Below are 19,134 nucleotides of genomic sequence, written 5' to 3'. Positions count from 1 at the left end.
CAGCCAATAGTTTACTGATGCTGAATAAGAGTTGAACAACTTTAAGGTTACCAGGCTGTGAAAAGTCCCATGTTTTCTAAAAAAGAGAGAAAAATCTGATTGATAATTGATAAGCTGTGAAAAATTAGAGCTCTGATGATTTATCAACTACTTGGTTTGTCAATCAACAGAAAATATATTGCCATCTATTTTGATAATCAAGTATTCGTTTCATTTTAGTTTCGATTTAGATGCTTAAATTTGTCACTAATGACAGTAAATGAAGAGTTTTTGGTTTTGGACTGTTTGAATACGTCAATTTGGGAAATTGAAATGAGCAGCTCTTACTTTATTCACATTTTATAGATGACAATGAATTGATAATCAAAATAGACCTGATGGATTAAAACTCTATAAATAAGTTGTAAATTACATGTTATCGTATTCATACCAAAAGGAGGATTTTGAACAGCCTGATACCAGGGCTGCACGGCTAATCGTTAATATAGAAATTGCAAAACGGACAAGCAGGTGTTTTTTGATAAAAGGTCAAATGTGACAAAACAGAATTATACTGAAGCACTGGAGTGACGTCCTGGCCTTCAAATGTTGTTCTCCAAGTATTAGCAAACATCATATTATCTTGATGTTTCATCAGTGAAAATAGAAATTGTGACGCAAAAATAATTATTTCCACTCATGGTGAAACATGTCACAAATATGTCAAACAATAATCCCGATAGAATGTTTTGGTCATATCGTACACCTATAATTCACCTTGTTCCAGGGCTGCAGCTGATCCAAGTTTACTTTCATCCTTTATTAATCCGACACTTATTTCAATGTTAATTGAAAAGGGTTTTCAAAAGTGCACTTTTCCCACAGCTTTGAGATCACATCTTCATTCAAGTATTTCTAATATGAATCTAACATTTAATGGAGAAGGAGAGCAGCAAATGTTTAACATGTTCAAAAAATGATTACTAAAATAGTTGACCAAATGTTTAATTGATTCATGTTGTCACCTCTTTGTTAAATAGTTAATGACCATTATAAACCTTTAGATATAAATGTCTTTTGAAGGCCTTATCACAAAGAGGTGCCATATTTTGGATTCTGTCCTACATGCTTCTCTGCAGATCTACAACTGAAATGTCAACATGTTGAGTTTATTTTCTCCTGCTGCACTCGGCACAAGGATGGAGGATTTATTTTTGCACTCTTCACATCCACTGCTGCCGCCTGCTGTTCGGACTTATGCAGTGCTCCAATTCAGCACCAGCCAAATGCTGTCAGAATAAACGAGAGGCTGCTTCACTCATCAACCAAAACAAAAAAAACAATAGTGATCTACTGAGTGGCTGGAAAATTATGAGAATTCACCAAGCAGTTGGTCAGTGGATAAAGAAGTTAATTTAACATTCTGATTTTAGGCTCTCTGACTGGAATTAAACTTGGATCAAGCATTACATTAGCAGCCTCGATAAACAATCATTCATAATAAACAATACTGCATTCTTATTCACGCTAAAAGCCCTTTCCACAGGTCTGTGTTCGCTGCCACGCAATCATTTCTTGAGCCAAACGGTTCATAAATTAAAACATAACCTTTACAGGCAAATGTATGGATCGTTTGCTCCCCTTCAACTTGAAAATAAAATCTGTAATGAAATGTCTCCGGTGTTCTGCTGAGTCCAGTTATTCTTTTCTTGTCATGCATTACCGATGTGGTGTCAGCTCAGTACAGAACAAATGATCCACGGTTCAGAAATCAGACAAACACATGAAACATTTTTATTGAGCATTTTAGATTTATAGGCAATTTCAACCGACCTTTATCACAAACAGAAGTATTTCACAGCTGGGCGCAGTCTGTCAAATATTGACAATGCAGCTTTTAGCCTGTTCACTTACAAAAATATCTCCACTCGTTTGTTGTGCCTCCTCTCCTTTTCTGTTTTTTTTGGTTTCTACAGTACAGTTGCTTAAAGAGGAAAGTAAAAGGAAGCTAAATAAATAGATACCCCTTCAAACAAAAAAGGTGAAAACGTAGGTTGAATTACATCGCCGCGTTCAGGTGTCACACAGCAGCTACAACGCAGCTGCTTACGGCAGGAGTGACTTATGGACACGTGGTGGTGACTCGTCTGCTCTGTGCCCATCGATTCTGTGATTCGAAAGCAGCAACAACGGAGGCAGTGAGGTTCGTACTGGACATGGCTTAAAACGCTGAGGAAGAGTTAACCTGTGTGGAGGTGACCGCTAGCCGCTCTACAGCCTCACTTGTGTTTTGTTCACTATCGGCGCCTGAAACTGGAAGCGATAATGGGAAGTACCTCGATCGACGTCCCCAATGTGTGATCTGCGGTTTTTGCGCGGTGCTGTTCTGAAAGCTGTAGTGACACGGCGACACCCGGACACAGAGGTATTTTAGTGCTTCAGGTCCCTGTCTCTCTAAAAAGACTGTGAGGAGTAACTAAGAGGAATATTTCAATGCTGTATGCATCTAATAAAAACTCAATTTATATAATAATCATATGCCGTTTCAGTCTTTTTCTACACAGCGGAAAAATTAAAATTTCTAAACAATGTAGGCATCTTTTTCCATTCTTTAGGTCTGAGGTCTTATTATTCCGTCACCCAAATAACCATTCAACATTTATAAAACAAAAAGAAAAAGGCAAAGATTCTGAAATGGAGTCAGTTTCTAACAGTTGAGTAGGAGGGAAGTACTGAATGTCAGACTCACTGTGTGAGCCAGAGAACCTTTGAGAGATGGGTCGGAGGGCAGCAATCAGTAACAATCCCGTTTTCTCGCTCTCTCTCTCTCTCTCACACACACCTTGTGATGCGACTACAGCTCTGATGGAGAGCTGCAGTTCTGACCCGCTCTCTCAGCTCGCCTCTGTAACGATTTCTTCTCGTCCATCACATTATATGAAACGATTAAGGATTTTCCATCCTGAAGTAACTGGGAATCTAACTAAAGACACTGATTAGTTAGAATTCAGCAGCTACGTTTTCCCATGAGGCTTTAATGTGTAGTGAAGGTAAGACTCCTGGGAAGTGTTCAATAAACTAATGCCTAGTGTTCCCTCGAGAGTTACAGACTGTAGTGGAGCAGCTAGGAGACGAGGACAGGACTGAAGCTCTCTCTCTCTCTCTTTTTTTTTTTTTAACATGTCACACTGTCTTGTTGGACACACAGAGTCAAAACTACAGTCTCTCTACAGCAACGTTACCAAATTTTACAAGTATGTACAGGGGGAAAACCTGAAAGTCCTTTTTTCCGTCCAATTAAAATCCAGCGTCCGGCTTGATGAACAGGGCAGAGAAGGCAAACGCCAGGAAAACGATCCCTCCAATGATTGTAACTGTGGGAGCAAAAACAAGGAGAGAGGCATTTTAATTATGGGGTGGATTATGAGACAAACAACCCATGTATATGTAATTTGTTTTACAGATGAGGGGAAGATTAAACAAGAGCCCGGTTCAGACCGAAAGCTCGTGACAAGACGATGTTGTTCTAGAGTGTTACAGGGGAAAGTTGCAGCAGCGTGAACTGGCCCGCCTCGGCTCAACTCGTGCCAGCTGTTGGTTTTAGAAGGTAATAAACGCCACACTTTACAGCAGCCAATCAGCAACAAGTCAGCTGGTCTAAAAGGCAAGGACGGAGGAATGAGAGAATCAACCTCATCATTTTAAAAATGTTAAATTTAGAGCTACACTGCTAACTTCACTGCTTTTCCTTCTGCACACACATCTTTTATGTTTGTGGTTTCGCATTTACTAGAAATCCAAGTGTAGCGAGCAACTTGTGACTTCGCTCGCTCATATTTTAAGACACTACAAATTATATTCAGCTGTACAACAAAGTCTGCAGTTAGAACAGAAGTACGGCCATTGCTGTGGTGATGCTTCACCATCTTGTCTGGTTGCGCTGGTGGGAACTGGAAAGTCTTCAGAGCGTTGTAGACCGGCACATTGCAAATAGTTGCAAGTTTCAACTCGTCGTGTTGCCATATCATTGGTCTGAATCAGGCTTTCGGACTACCTGAGCATGAGAATAAACTAGCAGTGAATTCAAAACCCCAAAACATGGTCTGTTCCAGTCTGACGTGTCATTACACTGAAACCTGCCAACACCAGACAAGTATCCACTCCAGCAGATCAGATGCTGTGTGAAGCAAATTTAAATGATATCTGTGCTGAAAAGTGTGTTCAAGTCTGCCAAAGACTAATATCGAACAAATTACACTCTTGTTAATCACATAGGACCAAGGAAAATATGGCAGAGCCAAACTCCCTTTACAATACAACACCAAACTCAATCCAAGCTCGTTCTCACCTGTTCTGACAGATATTTTCTGGGCGATCATTCTCCCTCCTACCACAGCCAGTCCGGTACACATACAGTGTCCAAGTGTGCCGCCCACTGCCACTCCAAACGGATCCTGGGAATTTAAAAAAAAGTCCTTTTCTTGTTGATGCTACAGAGAGTTTGACGTTACCTTTCCTAAATATTTAATCAACAGTTTTTCGAGAGAACACCAAGGGGCATGTTTAGTTTGTGATGTGGCTCATATGGCATTAATGTAACAAACCTCCCGGGCAGCTAGAATTATAGTGGTCAGCTGCGAGCGGTCCCCCCACTCTGCCAGGAAGGTGAGGGTGAGGGCTTGGATGAAGATGGGTGAAATTATGCTGTGCCACTTTCCCTGAGGAATTGTAGACCCTGACCCAGCTTCCACGTCTGGAGTCCCATTGGCCAGCTTGGATCGCTGGAGCTGCACAGACAACAGATGACACGGTGATTTGACAAAAATGTTTAGAGTAGTATCGTGTTTTACAACATCAGTCACTAGCCATGTACAAAAAATTGTCAAGAGCTCCATTACTCGACAGTGTACGGTACAGAGGCCACTTAAAACAGGTAGGAACAGCCAAGATAATGAGAAGCATTTCTGACAGCAGATTAGCTGGTTGGGTCATGAGACCTGAGACAGATCTCTTTGGGAAACTTCAATTTAATCGAAAACAATTGTGGCTTGAACAGTAAAACCCTCATTACCCCCATGCAGCCTGCTGATTTTAAAAAATGCAACTTCATTCCATCTTTAAAAAATGCCTCTGATCAGAGTAGCAAAAATGAGTTCAAGGATTATATTTGGATTCATTAATTAAACATGAGATTAACTGCTCACTGCATGTGCAAATGCCACATTATCTTCTTCTGAGGGGCAGTAACCCCATGACCAAGCGTAACATTCACCCTGAGTGATCTGATCACAAGTGGACAGTTCTAACTACAGGTGTGAAGGCCCCCCAAGATGAGCTGATGATGCATTTGAGACCACATTCAGAGGTGGCCGAGGCCGCATGTGATCACACTCAAATCGAAGCACTACTTGCTCGACCCACGTCCTCTAAAGCAACCACATAAAACAGCTGTCTGACTTCAGATCGAGGTCTCTTTGAACTGCCAATGTCGACATCAGATGATTGTGTAAACACCAGAGTTCCTTAAACATTGTGTAATTCTGACAGTTGCTCAGTTTAAAAAAAAAAAAGCGGAATCGACTTTTTCGAAGTAGTTGCGGCATATCTGAATCGTTCTTGCCTGCTTGTAAATTCAGTACTGAATACAATGACTTTAGTTGTTTGTTTTCCTGATATAAAATCATCTATTTGTAGCAGCATCGCTGTACTGACCTGACCAGATGTGTGGAGATTGGTCTTTATGTTTAAATGCTGTTGGCACACACCGTTTCCAACGATTTCATTATTTACACCAAATTTTTGAAAGAATTGATGGTAACATATCAAATTTTACAAGTAGCTTGCAGTAAAAAGTAATCACTACTTATTTGTTGTCTGTGGAGAAAGTTCCCCAGCGTCCCTTTAAAAAAATGTCAATTTTGTGAGTTTTAGGAGAAACTCTGTGGAATGTCTTTGACAAATCCTTGATTATTTGGGCCTTCCCAGGTCAGTTTGTCCGGGAGCGTCGGCTACTACAGCTATTGCACCGGTCAGAACAACATTAGGTCCTTGGAAACAGAAAGATGTACGGGTTTATTTGCATATAAACCGGGGAAGTGAGATCTAATAACAAGAGGTCACTCAAGACACATTGTAATGCCAGGTGTAAAGTGACATACACAGAGCCAGTCACTGGTGATCGGATTACCCAAGGAGTGTGTTAAGGTCAGCGTCCTCCTGGTGAAGAAGTAACGTCAACCATTTTTGAGTTGGGGGAGAGAGAGGCCATACTACCAGTCAGAAACAGGACGGATACTGCTTGTACGAGTTGCGTGTGTTTACTTCATCATAGTGGTTTAGTCACAGTGGAGTTGTACAACTTGATCTGTCTGAGTCAAGAGTGTAAAAAAGTTGACCCACCTCTTCATCCTTCTTCTTGATCTCTGCCTGCACCTCCTCCAGCTCCTCCTGGCCTTCATCTGGACTCATTCTCAGCCCCTCTCTCAGCATGCGTACACCGAAGATGGCAAACAGAGCGGTGGACACGTAGTATGTGTAGATTCTAGGGATGATGGTGGTGGCATAGCCAAAGAGCACTGTGGGTGGATACAACAATTATTGATTATCACACAGCGGAAAATGGAGGAATAACTCAAAGTGCAGAACTAAAAATATCAACCTCTGCTAACCTGAGAGGCAAGTCATGAGTCCCAGGGCCAGCATGGCACCTGCCAGCACGGTGAGACGGTTGTAACGCATGGCCATGATGGCTGCGATGAAAAATGTCTTGTCTCCCAACTCAGAGACGATGATGACAGAGATGGAGGCCACAAAGGCATGGATGAAGCCCAGGTTCCCTTTGCTGGAGTCATCTTCAGACACTACTGGGCCTACTGGATGGGGACTTGCGGCTTTCTGCGAATAAAAATAAACCCAGTTACAAACAGTGACAGTCAGCCAAGTCACACACAGTTTATAATGACAGTCAAACTTGCAGATGGAAGTGTCCTGGTTAGCTTTATTTTCGGGCCGCATGCTTTTAATCACATGAAAGGAATTGTAAACAAAAGTGGTGGCTGCACGATGCCAGCGTGGCCCGTTCATGCTGGCAGCCAGCTGTCATGTTATCTTAACTTTCATTCAAATATTTGCTTTGTTAGCCATGACTAGAAATGAAAGACTAACTTTACCCTCTTTAGCTACAACCGGAACACAACGTGAGACGTGTTAGCATATGGTGGCTAGCTCGGAGGAGCTAGGGAGCAGCGGCGGCACCGGCGTCAGAAACCGCTTCATACACACGACGATACAAGTTTAAATTGGCAACATTGAAGTTAAGGCTTTTACCTCTTGTGCGGGCTGCTCCTGGACAGCTGATTTGTGCTCCTCTGGAACTGCAGCAACTCCGACCGACAACAAAAACACGGCGGCGAGTGGAAACAAGAGGCACATCACATTTCTATCAGCTCGTCCGTTACCTCCGCCGACCATGAGAGGCATTATTGCTTCCAAAAGACCGACCGAAGACCGTCTCCGCTTTAATTTGTCCTCCAAGAATTACTTAATATCATCGGCAACAAAACTGGCTAACTTCATATTAGCAACCTACACTATTTGAGGGACTCCTTGCTAATACACGTCACGATCTCAGCGACCGAGCAAACTCGGGGCGGAAGTTGGAATCTTGCTGCCTCGTTGTGGACCAAACGAGCAAGATGATAGGACCGTTAAGGCAGTGACGTAGGAGTGTGGGGTGACGTACGCACAGGGCAGCTCGATGATTGGACAGTCATCTTGTCAGTAACTACTTCAGAGACATGGTTGAAAATGAGTTCAGGCTTGAAAGACATACAAAAAAAAACCAGTTATATTTATCATGATTTGTCTTTTTTGACATTGCGAGACAAAAAATACACACATTTTAAAGAGTTTGGCTTTGAATTGATTAAAATATAATTTAACAATTAATATATTCTAAAGTACCAACTATTTGCTAGATGTTTATTCAGTGGTATTAGGAACCTGACCACTACAGTTGTGTTACAATCTGGAGTTATTCATTTATAATAACTAGTAAAACACAAAATTCATATTCTCTATACACCTTTACAGTTTAAGTAATCTTATCAGTTAATTTTATAGCCAATCAAATACATTGACATTTAGTGGAATAAAAAACCCCTTTTCCTTTGCTGTGATACACATAAAACATGTACATTAATATCCAAAGTTCAGAGAGCATATTCAGGCTTGGATTGAATTAGCTGAAAGCAAATAGTTGAAGTGAGAGTGGGGAAAAAAAGCATTCAGAGAAAGATTACTGACAATTACTGGTGCAAGTTGAGGAGGAGCCTGTAAACTATCTTGACTAAAATGCCTTTTGGATTTATTTCAGCTTAGGTAAGGTTTTGAGAAAGTATTACTTGAAAAGTACACAGTAAATGTACTTCTTATTATGCATGCAAGTAGTCTAGGAAGTACTAAGTTTAGTAGTGTATGAATCTTGGACGATTTATGGAAAATGGGTTTTTTAATTCCACATCAAAATTGGGCGAAAACTGTATGTACTCTTGTTCAATGTTAAGGATTTTGACACAGGGTTACTCAAAAGTACACAGTAAAAGTACTTCATATTATTCATGCAAGTAGTCTAGGAAGTACTTAGTTCAGTAGTGCATGAATCTTGGACAACATATGGAAAATAACTTTTTTATTCCACATCAAAGTTGGGCAAACATAATTATCTTTGTTCTCTGTTAAGGATTTTGACACAGGTTTACTCAAAAAGTACACAGTAAAAGTACTTCATATTATGCATGCAATTAGTCTAGGAAGTACTAAGTTCAGCAGTATATGAATCTTGGGCTACTTATGGAAAATAACTTTTTTATTCCACAAAATATTTGGGCAAATATAATCATTTGTATTAACTCTGGGGACTGGGGTTGTAACCATAGTAACGGGCACGTAGTTGCTCTTAACTCCGTTCATCCGGTTATTGCGGAACTGACGATGCATTCAGGGGCGCTTTCATACAGTTGGGGATGGGAGTTGTCGGACCTGGGGGGACTGTGTCAAGCAGGCGCCACCTTCTGGACATTAGATGCACTTTCCTTTGTTAGTGCAATTTAAGCCGCTCTCATGTCAGAACCATGTGCCCTTCCCAGCACAAACATAATGTGATAAATTATTAGAGACATTTTCTTATTTATGACTGATCAGAATATTATGTCACTGATCTCCTCATGCAATTCCCATGGGTCCTGACTGACTCAGAATCAGAATCAGAATCAGAACTCCTTTATTGGTCCTGCAAACGGGGATATTTGTGTGTCACAGCAGCCTTAGGACAGTTCAATTTAACAATAAACAATAATAACCCTATAAAATAAACAATATAATAAAAAGGTAAGAAATAGATTCCTATACATAATATGTACAAATGCCCCGCCCCTTTCTGTGACATCATCCTCATGAGGTCATCGTTCAGATTTAATTTAATTAATTTTATGGTAAAACTACAGAACAGAAAACCATGACACTTGAGCAGAGGTGTCCAAATTATCTGAATTTGCCCGATTACAATATTAAAGTAATGTAACTTTATTACACCTTTGACCTTTTTTTATGATATTGACAACTGTTTATTTGAGTTGGTTCTATTATTTGTTTTATTTTTATTTTAGCCTCTTTTGACAAGACAAATAAAGACATTACAGGAAACAGGATGAAGTAAAGAAGCCCTGCATCAGACTCGATCTCGGGGCGTATGAAATACTTGTTCACAGGAGGCCTGCTTTACCAACTGAGCTAAACAGCATCTGACAATCCCATGACTTTCTGGTGAGATCCACATAAACCACGCAAAATAAGTCCTGCCCACAGTTTTTCTGATGAATGCAGGTGGTGTGCGCCAAAAGGGGCGGTCTTGCTCGTTTCCCGCGTGAAGCTAGTGCATTTCCCTCCAAAACTTGAGATGCCTATATCAGTCAGTATGGGATATTTACTCTGATTGGAGCGGCTCTTCTCTGAGGATACGAACACGGTCAGTAAACTGTTGTCCACGAATCTGCTTTATGTATACAGTTACCTGCTTAGTACAGGTGTATTCATGTCTGTGTGGGGTAGAGATGCCACCTGTCCCGTTTTTCCCAGAATTGTTCTCTTTTTTCAACAGCTCCACAACAAACATAACATGATAAGATATTAGACACATTTTCTTATTTATGACTGATCAGAATATCACGTCACTGATGTCCTCATGCAATTCCCAAGAGCGCGATTGACTCAGAATAAGAATCGGAATTATTTTATTGGTCCTGCAAATGGGGATATCTGCGTGTCACAACAGCCTATTCAATAAACATTAATAAAAGTACAAACAATATATAATAAAAAGGTAAGAAATAGATTCTTATATACATAATGTGTACTAGTGCCCCGCCCCTTTCTGTGACATCATCCCCATGAAGTCATCATTCACATTTAATTTAATCAATTTTATGGTAAAAGTACAGAACAGAAATCAATAACACTTGAGCTGAGGTGTCCAAATTACCTGAATGCACCCAATTACAATATTAAAGTAATGTAACTTGATTACATTCAGTTAGTTTTGGATTAATAACAAATGAAGACCAGAGAAATTAAATATCAATTTAAAAAAAGTTCCTTTTTGTGTATTCTGTTAACAAGTATTTATCTGTGTTTGTTCTATTCATTTTTATCTTAACTTTTGACAAGAGAAGTTACAGTAAATATGATGCAGTTGAGTTTCTCCGGCAGGGACTCAAACTCAGGATAAAAGCAAATTCACTGAACACAGAACTCCTCTACCAACTGAGCTAAACAGATTTAAATAGCAGGAGACGTCTTTGGTTGAAATGACGTAAACCACGTCAAATAAGTCCAGCCCACAATCTATGTGGTGCACGCCAAGAGGGGCGGTCTCGCTCGTTTCCCGCGTGAAATTAGCGCATTTCCCTCCAAAAAGTTAGATGTGTAAAATAATGGCTGACTGATCGGCACTCTGTTTGGAGCAGCCCTTCTCTGAGGACGCGAACACGGTGAGTAAACTGTTCTGTATGAATCTGCTTTATGTGTCCAGTTACCTGCTCAGTACAGGTGTATTCATGTCTGTGTGGGAGGTGGACCAATAGTTAATACTTATTGATCTCAGGTAATAAGTCCAGGTTATGTTCCTTCATATATCAGCAGCTCCACATATTAACTACCTTCATGCGCTGTCTGAGCCCATAAGCTCTACATATGTGCGGGTTAAAATGGAGCCAGCCTCCCTGCATGTTGGTGAGATTTGTTTCTAGCTCAAATGTTTCTGAAATAACTCAGAACAGAAGCTGAAGACGTCTCATTTAACTGTTAACTGTCAGGTAAATTCAGCTGGAACATAATCCTTTAATTACAGCCAATTAAATCCTGATGGACCTTGAGTTTTTTTCCATGCACCGAACTCCATTGTGATTTTGGTCGGTTTTATCTCTGCCATGTTAATTACATAAATAATGCACAGTTAACTAAACTTTGGTCACTATCTAAACACAAGACGGTTGTTTCGGTAAAGTCGGCATGAAGTCTTTTTAAAATGTATCTATTATTTAGAACGGCATGAAAGCTGTTTATCTAATGTTATACTGGTCAGTGTAAGTGAGTGGTAGTGTTATGCTATGTTAGCTAGCTGACTTTAAAATTGTTGCAGATGCACAGCACGGTTTGGGAAACACATTAGCAGCGGCTCAGCTGCCTTTGTTAACGGGTACTGACACTATAACGAGCTTATAAAGACGTCTGAGTCATTTAATTGTCTGTTTTTACAGACAGGTTTGCAGCTTAGCTAACGTGTGTGTCATTATCCTGCTGTGTAATGTTAGCTTGTTAATACTAGCATCATTACAGCACAGTTAGCTAACAGGCTCCATGTGTTGTGTTTAATAATGTCTCAGTATGTTAGTATGTCAGCATCTAGAACAGTGGTGTCAAAGTGATCCAGTAAAGGGCCGTGTGGCTGCATGTTTTCATTCCAACCAAGCAAGAAAACACCTGATACAAATCAGGTGTGTTCTTGCTTGGTTGGAATGAAACACACCTGATTTGTATCAGGTGTGTTCTTGCTCGGTTGGAATGAAAACCTGCAGCCACACGGCCCTTTACTGGATCACTTTGACACCACTGATCTAGAAGGTCATTTAGAGCAGCTAAAGTAGTGTATACATACAATATGCAGCCTCATTGTAGCCTGCACAGAATGGATTTAGTGTGTTTGTCTCAGTTCTGGTTTAATTTGATATTTAAATCACTGCACTGACTCCCTGTGTGTCAAAAGATAGACTTTAAAATCATATTACTTGTCTATAAAGCACTACATGTTCTCAGGATTTAATACATTTGGTTAACTTTTGGTTTACCTTTAAAAAACACATGTATTAAATCAGATTATAGCAGATTTTACAGTGCAGAGTGATGTGAGACTCCTGAAGTGCAGTCATGCACATGGTTACAGACTGCTATACCATTCTTTATTATGAAATTAAAATTCTGTAAGAAATCCCCTTTTTGCCAGATGTGTCTGTAATCTGATTACATTTTCTTTTTTACTGCTATAATCAGAATATATAGACAACACACAAACACACACACACACACACACACGCATGTGGTTGGTTAAAGTACTTCCTCCTCTCTCCAGGTGAACAGTGGGACTTGTCTTCAGCTTCAGGTGGAACAGCTCTGACCTGTATGGTGATCAGACCTGGAGAGGAGAGACACCTGGTCCAACAAGGTCAGTGCAATGGAGGTGCAAAAATGAAAGGCAGAAAGCGTGAGATTTGTCAGTTGCTGTTCATTAATACTCTAAAATCAGTAAATGATTCTAGAGGATAGTCGAGTCTCATTCACAGGTCGTTGAATACTGACAGTTTGGGTCGGTAGAAGCCACTATAGTGTCTCTGTTAGGACACGGCTCTTTAAATTTAGTAGTATTTTAAATGTTTTTTGTTTACTGAGAGCAAATATAATCAGTCTGTCTGTTTAGAACGCCTGCATTTATTTGATCTCATTTATATATAATATAAATGATATAATCATATTTTATTTAACATGTATATCTCCACTGTTCAGCCACAATATTAAAACAACTGACTAGTGAAGTGAGCATTGATCATCTTGTTACAATCAAATGTTCTGCTGGGAAACTTTGAGTTCTGTCATTTCTGTGGATCCTCTTTGACAAACACCACCCACCCAAACACTGTTCAGACCAACTACACCCCCTCATGGCAAAGAACACAAGGTGTCAAACTGGCCTCCTCACTCTCCAGATCCCAATCCAGTTGAGCATCTGTTGGATGCGCCAGAACCAACTCCCATCCACGTTGGGGCCCCCGTGGATCGTTCTTGGCTCTGACTGCATCCAGTGGAAGCTCAGTTGGATTAAGATCTGGGGAATCTGGAGGCCAGGTTGACACCTTGAGCTCTTTCCCACGTTCCTCGGGTCGTTCCTGAGCAGTTTTTGCCGCGTTGCAGGCGCGTTGTCCTGCTGGGGGGGCACTGCCATCAAGGAGTGCTGCTGCCATAAGGGGGTGTACTCGGTCTGCAGCTGTGTTTGGGTGACTGGTGTTTGTCAAAGAGACATCCACATGAATGCTAGGACTCATGGTTTCGCAGCCGAACATGGCATTGGAACACAATGATCCATGTTATTTATTTCACCTGTCACTGGTTCTAATGTTGTCGCTCTCAGTGTATACACATGTTAAATACTTAGATCAAATAAATGCATTTAGGCACTGTAACCAGACTTGTTAATATTTCCTCTCAGTAAAACAAAACCTGTTTAAACGACTTCCTCTTCCTTTGAACCCTGTGGGTTTTGAGCTGGGACTTATACATTTTAAATGGACAGCTTCATTTATGTAGATTCAACATTAACATAAGCCTCGGCCTATTCACCCAGCAGGCCACTAATAAGGATCGTATTCAGTTTCTGACGTGCAGCTGTGCGGTAGTGAAGTTTTTGGTTGAGAAGCAGTTCTTGTGGTCTCATTCATGGTAGAGGTGCAGCAAACTGAGCTCCAAACACCAGCAGAATGACCAGAGACATGTTAATTTCTGTCAGCCTGTGTAAGGTTTTGCTTGAGCAGTTGTTAGTTTGTCTGCGTCCTTTGAGTGTATAAACTATGTTGAGCAGAGCTTGGTGTTAACATTGGTGTTCTTATTCATGGTAGAAGTGCAGTGAATTGAGAGCTACAACACTATCAGAACTGAGCGGAGAAGTGTTGTTTTGGAGGCCTCTAGGTAAAGAGCTTTCTAGGGACAAAAGTTCAGTGACATTAATCCAGTTGTTAGTGGTCTGCCAGGCAAACCTGGTGTTATCATTGTTAGTTACAGGTTAATATGACCGGACTTCAGCTATCTTCAATGGCAAATGCCCAAGTGCTGTCCATCAGAGCTGTAAGCTGTGTTTTCTATGAATGGCAGTAGTCAGGCCTTTGATCAGCTGCTGGTATTGGTAATAGCGTATCCTACGAGCCCTTGTGCCATCCCGCCAACTTACAGGCCCCTGTTGTTACACACCTATGGTATGGTAGAAGCGTGCACAAAGTGTGCGTGTTTAGTTGGGCCTCGTGCCTGGCTAGGGACATGCTCAGGGCCACGGTAAAAGCTAGCCTGACGCCACTGAAGCGGCTCCGGTCTCTGCCCTCATCTGTCCATGCCGATCTCACACCGAGTTCAGTGCGCATGGGCGCGATGCCTTTGCTTGAAGATAATGTTGAACTCTGTGATAAAATACATTAAAAAAAAAATTGCAGGAATTCATTTTCCTTGCAACTGTTTACAACAGCATCCTGCTTGATAACACCACGCAGAGATCATTACAAAGCTGTCACAGGGCCCTCGGCCTCCATGCCCAGCAGACCACTAATAATGATCTGATTGTGTTGTGGTAACATTTTTCGGTTGGAAGCAGTTGTTGTGGTTATGTTCATGGTAGAAGTGCAGCGAACTGATAGCTTCAAACTGCTTGCGCGGTTGTTAGTTTGTCTGCGTTCTCCTGAATGTATTGAAGGTTTGTTTTCAGTTCAGGTACATCTTCACTCGAGCATGCAAATGTGCGTTCAGAGAGTGCTTGATAAGCTTTATGAAGCCTTGAAAGTTGTTTTGCTGGAGAAACATTGCGGTATAAAGCTCTTCAGGCTAACAGTGTTAACTAAACAATGTTGAGCGCAGTAAGCTACGACAACCAGTTCACCACCATAGAGTTCTAGGCACAAAAGTTCAGTAACAGCAATCCAGTTCTAAGTAGTCTGGTAGGCAAACCTGGTCATTAGGCTTGTGTGAACCGACCAACCAGAGCAGACTGATGCCCCGCCTCAAAACCCAAAGGATTCAAGGAGTGTTTTTACAGCTACTGGATATAAAAAAATATATATATCTTGAAATAAAATGTGTATGAAAATACAAGCCTTTTCACTTTTAACAACTAGACTCTCTGTGAGTCCTGTTAATAGGCCACGAAGTGCGTTATTTGACGACCTGAAAATGAGACTCAAAAATCAGCTGTCTTTCTACAGAATTGCTTTATAAGTATACCGACATCACCCAATTAATCAGTTGATTAATAATTGTCCTCCATATGCAGCACACTGGCTCTCAACTTTCTGCTTTTCATGCTGGATAACTTAATCTATAATAATACATCATGTTTGATCAGAGAATATTTAATATTGTTTATATAAATCTGCAAAGTAACTAGTAACTAAAGCTGTTAGACAAAGTGCAGTAAAAGTATGAATAATATAGTTAAAAACTCAATTTATGCTAAATATGAAAAGTATTTAACATGTATATCTACACTGTTCAGCCACAATATTAAAACAACTGACTAGTGAAGTGAGCATTGATCATCTTGTTACAATCAAATGTTGTGCTGGGAAACTTTGAGTTCTGTCATTTCTGTGGATCCTCTTTGACAAACACCACCCACCCAAACACCGTTCAGACCAACTACACCCCCTCATGGCAAAGAACACAAGGTGTCAAACTGGCTCCTCATTCTCCAGATCCCAATCCAGTTGAGCATCTGTTGGATGCGTCAGAACCAACTCCCATCCACGTTGGGGCCCCCGTGGATCGTTCTTGGCTCTGACTGCATCCAGTGGAAGCTCAGTTGGATTGAGATCTGGGGAATCTGGAGGCCAGGTTGACATCTTGAGCTCTTTCCCGCGTTCCTCGGGTCGTTCCTGAGCAGTTTTTGCAGTGTTGCAGGCGTGTTGTCCTGCTGGGGGGGCACTGCCATCAAGGAGTGCTGCTGCCATGAGGGGGTGTACTCGGTCTGCAGCTGTGTTTGGGTGACTGGTGTTTGTCAAAGAGACATCCACATGAATGTTAGGACTCATGGTGTTCACAGCCGAACATGGCATTGGAACACTATTATCCATGTTTTTTATTTCACCTGTCACTGGTTCTAATGATGTGGCTCTCAGTGTACACACATGTTAAATACTTTATGAATTAGATCAAATAAATGCATTTAGGCACTGTAACCAGTTTATATTTCCTCTCAGTAAAACAAAACCTGTAAATGTTCAAATTTACTTCCTAAATTAAAACTCCATGTAAATAAATTATGAAAAGTGATTTCAGGTTAAATACAACTGAGTTAGGGACTGAAACCTCCAAAAGGAGACTCAAAACTCATCAAAAATAGACCCAGGTCTCTTTGTGGAGGACAAACAACTACCACCAAAACAAAACCTCCAAAAACAATAAAAACCTGCACAGACACAGAAACCTCTAAAAAAAAACCAACACTCAAAAACCCCTAAAAACCAACACACAAAACCCCCTAAAAACAAACAAAAACCCCTAAAAACCAACACACAAAACCCCCTAAAAACCAACACAAAACCTCTAAAAACAAACACACAAAACCCCTAAAAAAAACACACAAAATCCCCTAAAAACCAACACAAAACCTCTAAAAACCAACACACAAAACCCCTAAAAAAACACACAAAATCCCCTAAAAACCAACACAAAACCTCTAAAAACAAACACACAAAACCCCTAAAAACAAACAAGAACCCCTGAAAACAAACACAAAACCTCTAAAAACACACAAATAAACATAAAACAAACAAACACAAAACCTCCACAAAGAGACATCAAACTACCACTGCTCCTCTTTCTCTTCCTGCAGGTGACGGACGAGCAGCTAAGACGAATAAGACGAGCCGCCACAGGACCTGAAGCAGGAAAACTGAGTATCTGTCTTCTGATGAAACTCCTTCAGGTAGTGCAGTTGTTTGTTGACTCTGGTTTCACCTGCTCAGACAGTGAGCACTGTTGTCTTTGCTGGTTATTTACATAATAAAACCTTTTTTTGAATTACACTCTATTGTGGTTTTATAGATTTTTAAAGAAGGTGTTGAGTCTTTTGATGGAGTCCAATGTCTCCTCTCAGTGGCATTTTCAAAGCTTTAACTATATTTGATGTATACATTTTCTTTCTGTAATGGAGAGCAGGACTTCCATTACCTTCATTATCTATTCCTATTCTGGGAATTACTGATTTAGAAACCATGTGTTGTTTAATGTCTGAGTAAGTTAGCCTCTCTCCATCTCTTATCACATGAATGAAGCTAACAGCAGCTCTGTGAGAGGTTTAACAGCAGCTGATATGAAATATACCTGAAGTGCTGCCTGTGATATCACCAAGCAGACAGATAAAAGGTCATTTTGAGCAGCTGCAGTAGTTTATATGATCATTATGCAGCCTCATTGTTACCTGCACTTTAAAATCATATTACTGGTCTGCAAAGCACTAAATGTTCTCAGGACTGAACACATTTGGTTTACTTGTATAGGGATCAGGAGGGTTATTTAAAGTGTTTGTTCTGATACAGTTACTAATTTAAAAATAGTCAGTAATGTAATTGAAGTAAAACTGTCTACTCATCTAATTCATAACTGTTCACTGTGTATTTCAAATAAGTACATTCATTTAATGCATTTTTTAATCTGTAGCTTATTATATTAGCTTTTTTTCCGTTCTGTCTTTGTTACTAGTCATAATTTTCATTTCAGATATCCAAAATGAAAAACTATTCGAGATATCCAGAATGTAATTTTGAATATCCCAAAATACATTTTGACTAGTAAAAATGTCATTACGGATATCCACAATACAGATGTCCACAATTACATTTTTACTAGTCATAATATGAATTGGGGATATCTGTAATTACATTTTTACTAGTCACAATGTATTTTGGGATATTCAAAATTACATAGTTATTCATTTTGGATATCTGAAATGAAAATAATGACTAGTAACAATTGGATTGAAGATATCTGAAATGGGAGTTTTTCCTCGTGTAAGAATTCAACTGCAGATATCCAGAATGTTCATTCTGGATATCCAGAATGTCATTGTGGATATCTGAAATGACTATTGTGGATAGGAAGAATGTCATTCTGGATATCTGAAATGTTCTTTTTTGACTAGGGAGAATTGAATTACAGATATCTGTAATACGTATCCAGTCTAGCTATTAATGATAAAAACGGCCACTTATACTTTTTAAGGATTTTTATACATCTTAGATTTAGTTTTGACTAGTACAATCAAAATTGTAGATATCTTAAAATAACATTTCTACTAGTAAGAATGTTATTGTGGATATCTTTAATTACCATTCTGACTAGTGAGAATACAGTTTTGACTGGGAGAAATGCTATCATGGCTATCTAATATGCAATTACAGATAGGAGCGTGGTTCGATGAAATGTTAAAACGGCTTGCCATACGATACAGCCCCTTTTGTCGTGCACCACCTGCTGTCGTCACAAGGTCTGTGGGCGGGACTAGTTTTAGACGCGAAATGAGTGAGACTGCATCTGAGTGACTTTTACCTCGGATAACACCTTAGAAACCTAAACTTTGGAGTGATGAAAAGAGAAATGCCCCTGCACAAAACCTTTGGCTGTAATATGTCAACAAATGAAATTAAGATTTTGAACCTGGATTTATCGAAGTTCAGATTTATGTTCTGTAAATGTGTGTACTTTTAACAAGAAATGTTTCTCATTTGCATATTTAAACATAACAATAAATAATCAATTGTGATATACATGTAATCAACATTAATTTCATGGTAA

The 19,134-nt window shown here is 40.0% G+C and overlaps 1 protein-coding gene and 1 long non-coding RNA gene across 2 annotated transcripts; one reads left to right on the top strand and one right to left on the bottom strand.

Moving 5' to 3' along the window:
• Window positions 1–1,750: 1,750 nt before the first annotated feature.
• Window positions 1,751–7,653, bottom strand: tmem165 (transmembrane protein 165). Its single transcript, XM_030432704.1, has 6 exons — window positions 7,306–7,653; window positions 6,648–6,873; window positions 6,379–6,554; window positions 4,584–4,766; window positions 4,328–4,433; window positions 1,751–3,353 (listed from the first exon to the last, which is right to left on the bottom strand). Exons 1-6 carry the CDS (start codon window positions 7,456–7,458, stop codon window positions 3,277–3,279), a joined length of 921 nt encoding a protein of 306 aa, XP_030288564.1. The 5' UTR covers window positions 7,459–7,653; the 3' UTR covers window positions 1,751–3,276.
• Window positions 7,654–12,693: 5,040 nt separating this feature from the next.
• LOC115591825 (uncharacterized) lies at window positions 12,694–17,366 on the top strand. The gene is made up of 2 exons (XR_003986022.1): window positions 12,694–12,754; window positions 17,174–17,366. It is a non-coding gene; the product is annotated as an uncharacterized LOC115591825 (long non-coding RNA).
• The last annotated feature ends 1,768 nt before the right edge of the window (window positions 17,367–19,134 follow it).

This window comes from Sparus aurata, chromosome 11 (assembly GCF_900880675.1).
Source record: "Sparus aurata chromosome 11, fSpaAur1.1, whole genome shotgun sequence".
NCBI classification, from domain to species: domain Eukaryota; kingdom Metazoa; phylum Chordata; class Actinopteri; order Spariformes; family Sparidae; genus Sparus; species Sparus aurata.
This window is presented reverse-complemented; position numbering and strand designations above follow the sequence as displayed.

Excerpts from the sequence above, each read along its gene's own strand:
- tmem165 (XM_030432704.1), bottom strand. The coding sequence starts at position 7,458 with ATGCCTCTCATGGTCGGCGGAGGTAACGGACGAGCTGATAGAAATGTG. Across the intron at positions 6,874-7,305 it reads AGGAGCAGCCCGCACAAGAG|AAAGCCGCAAGTCCCCATCC; the intron begins GTAAAAGCCTTA and ends TTTTATTCGCAG. Across the intron at positions 4,767-6,378 it reads TCAAGAAGAAGGATGAAGAG|CTCCAGCGATCCAAGCTGGC; the intron begins GTGGGTCAACTT and ends TTGTCTGTGCAG.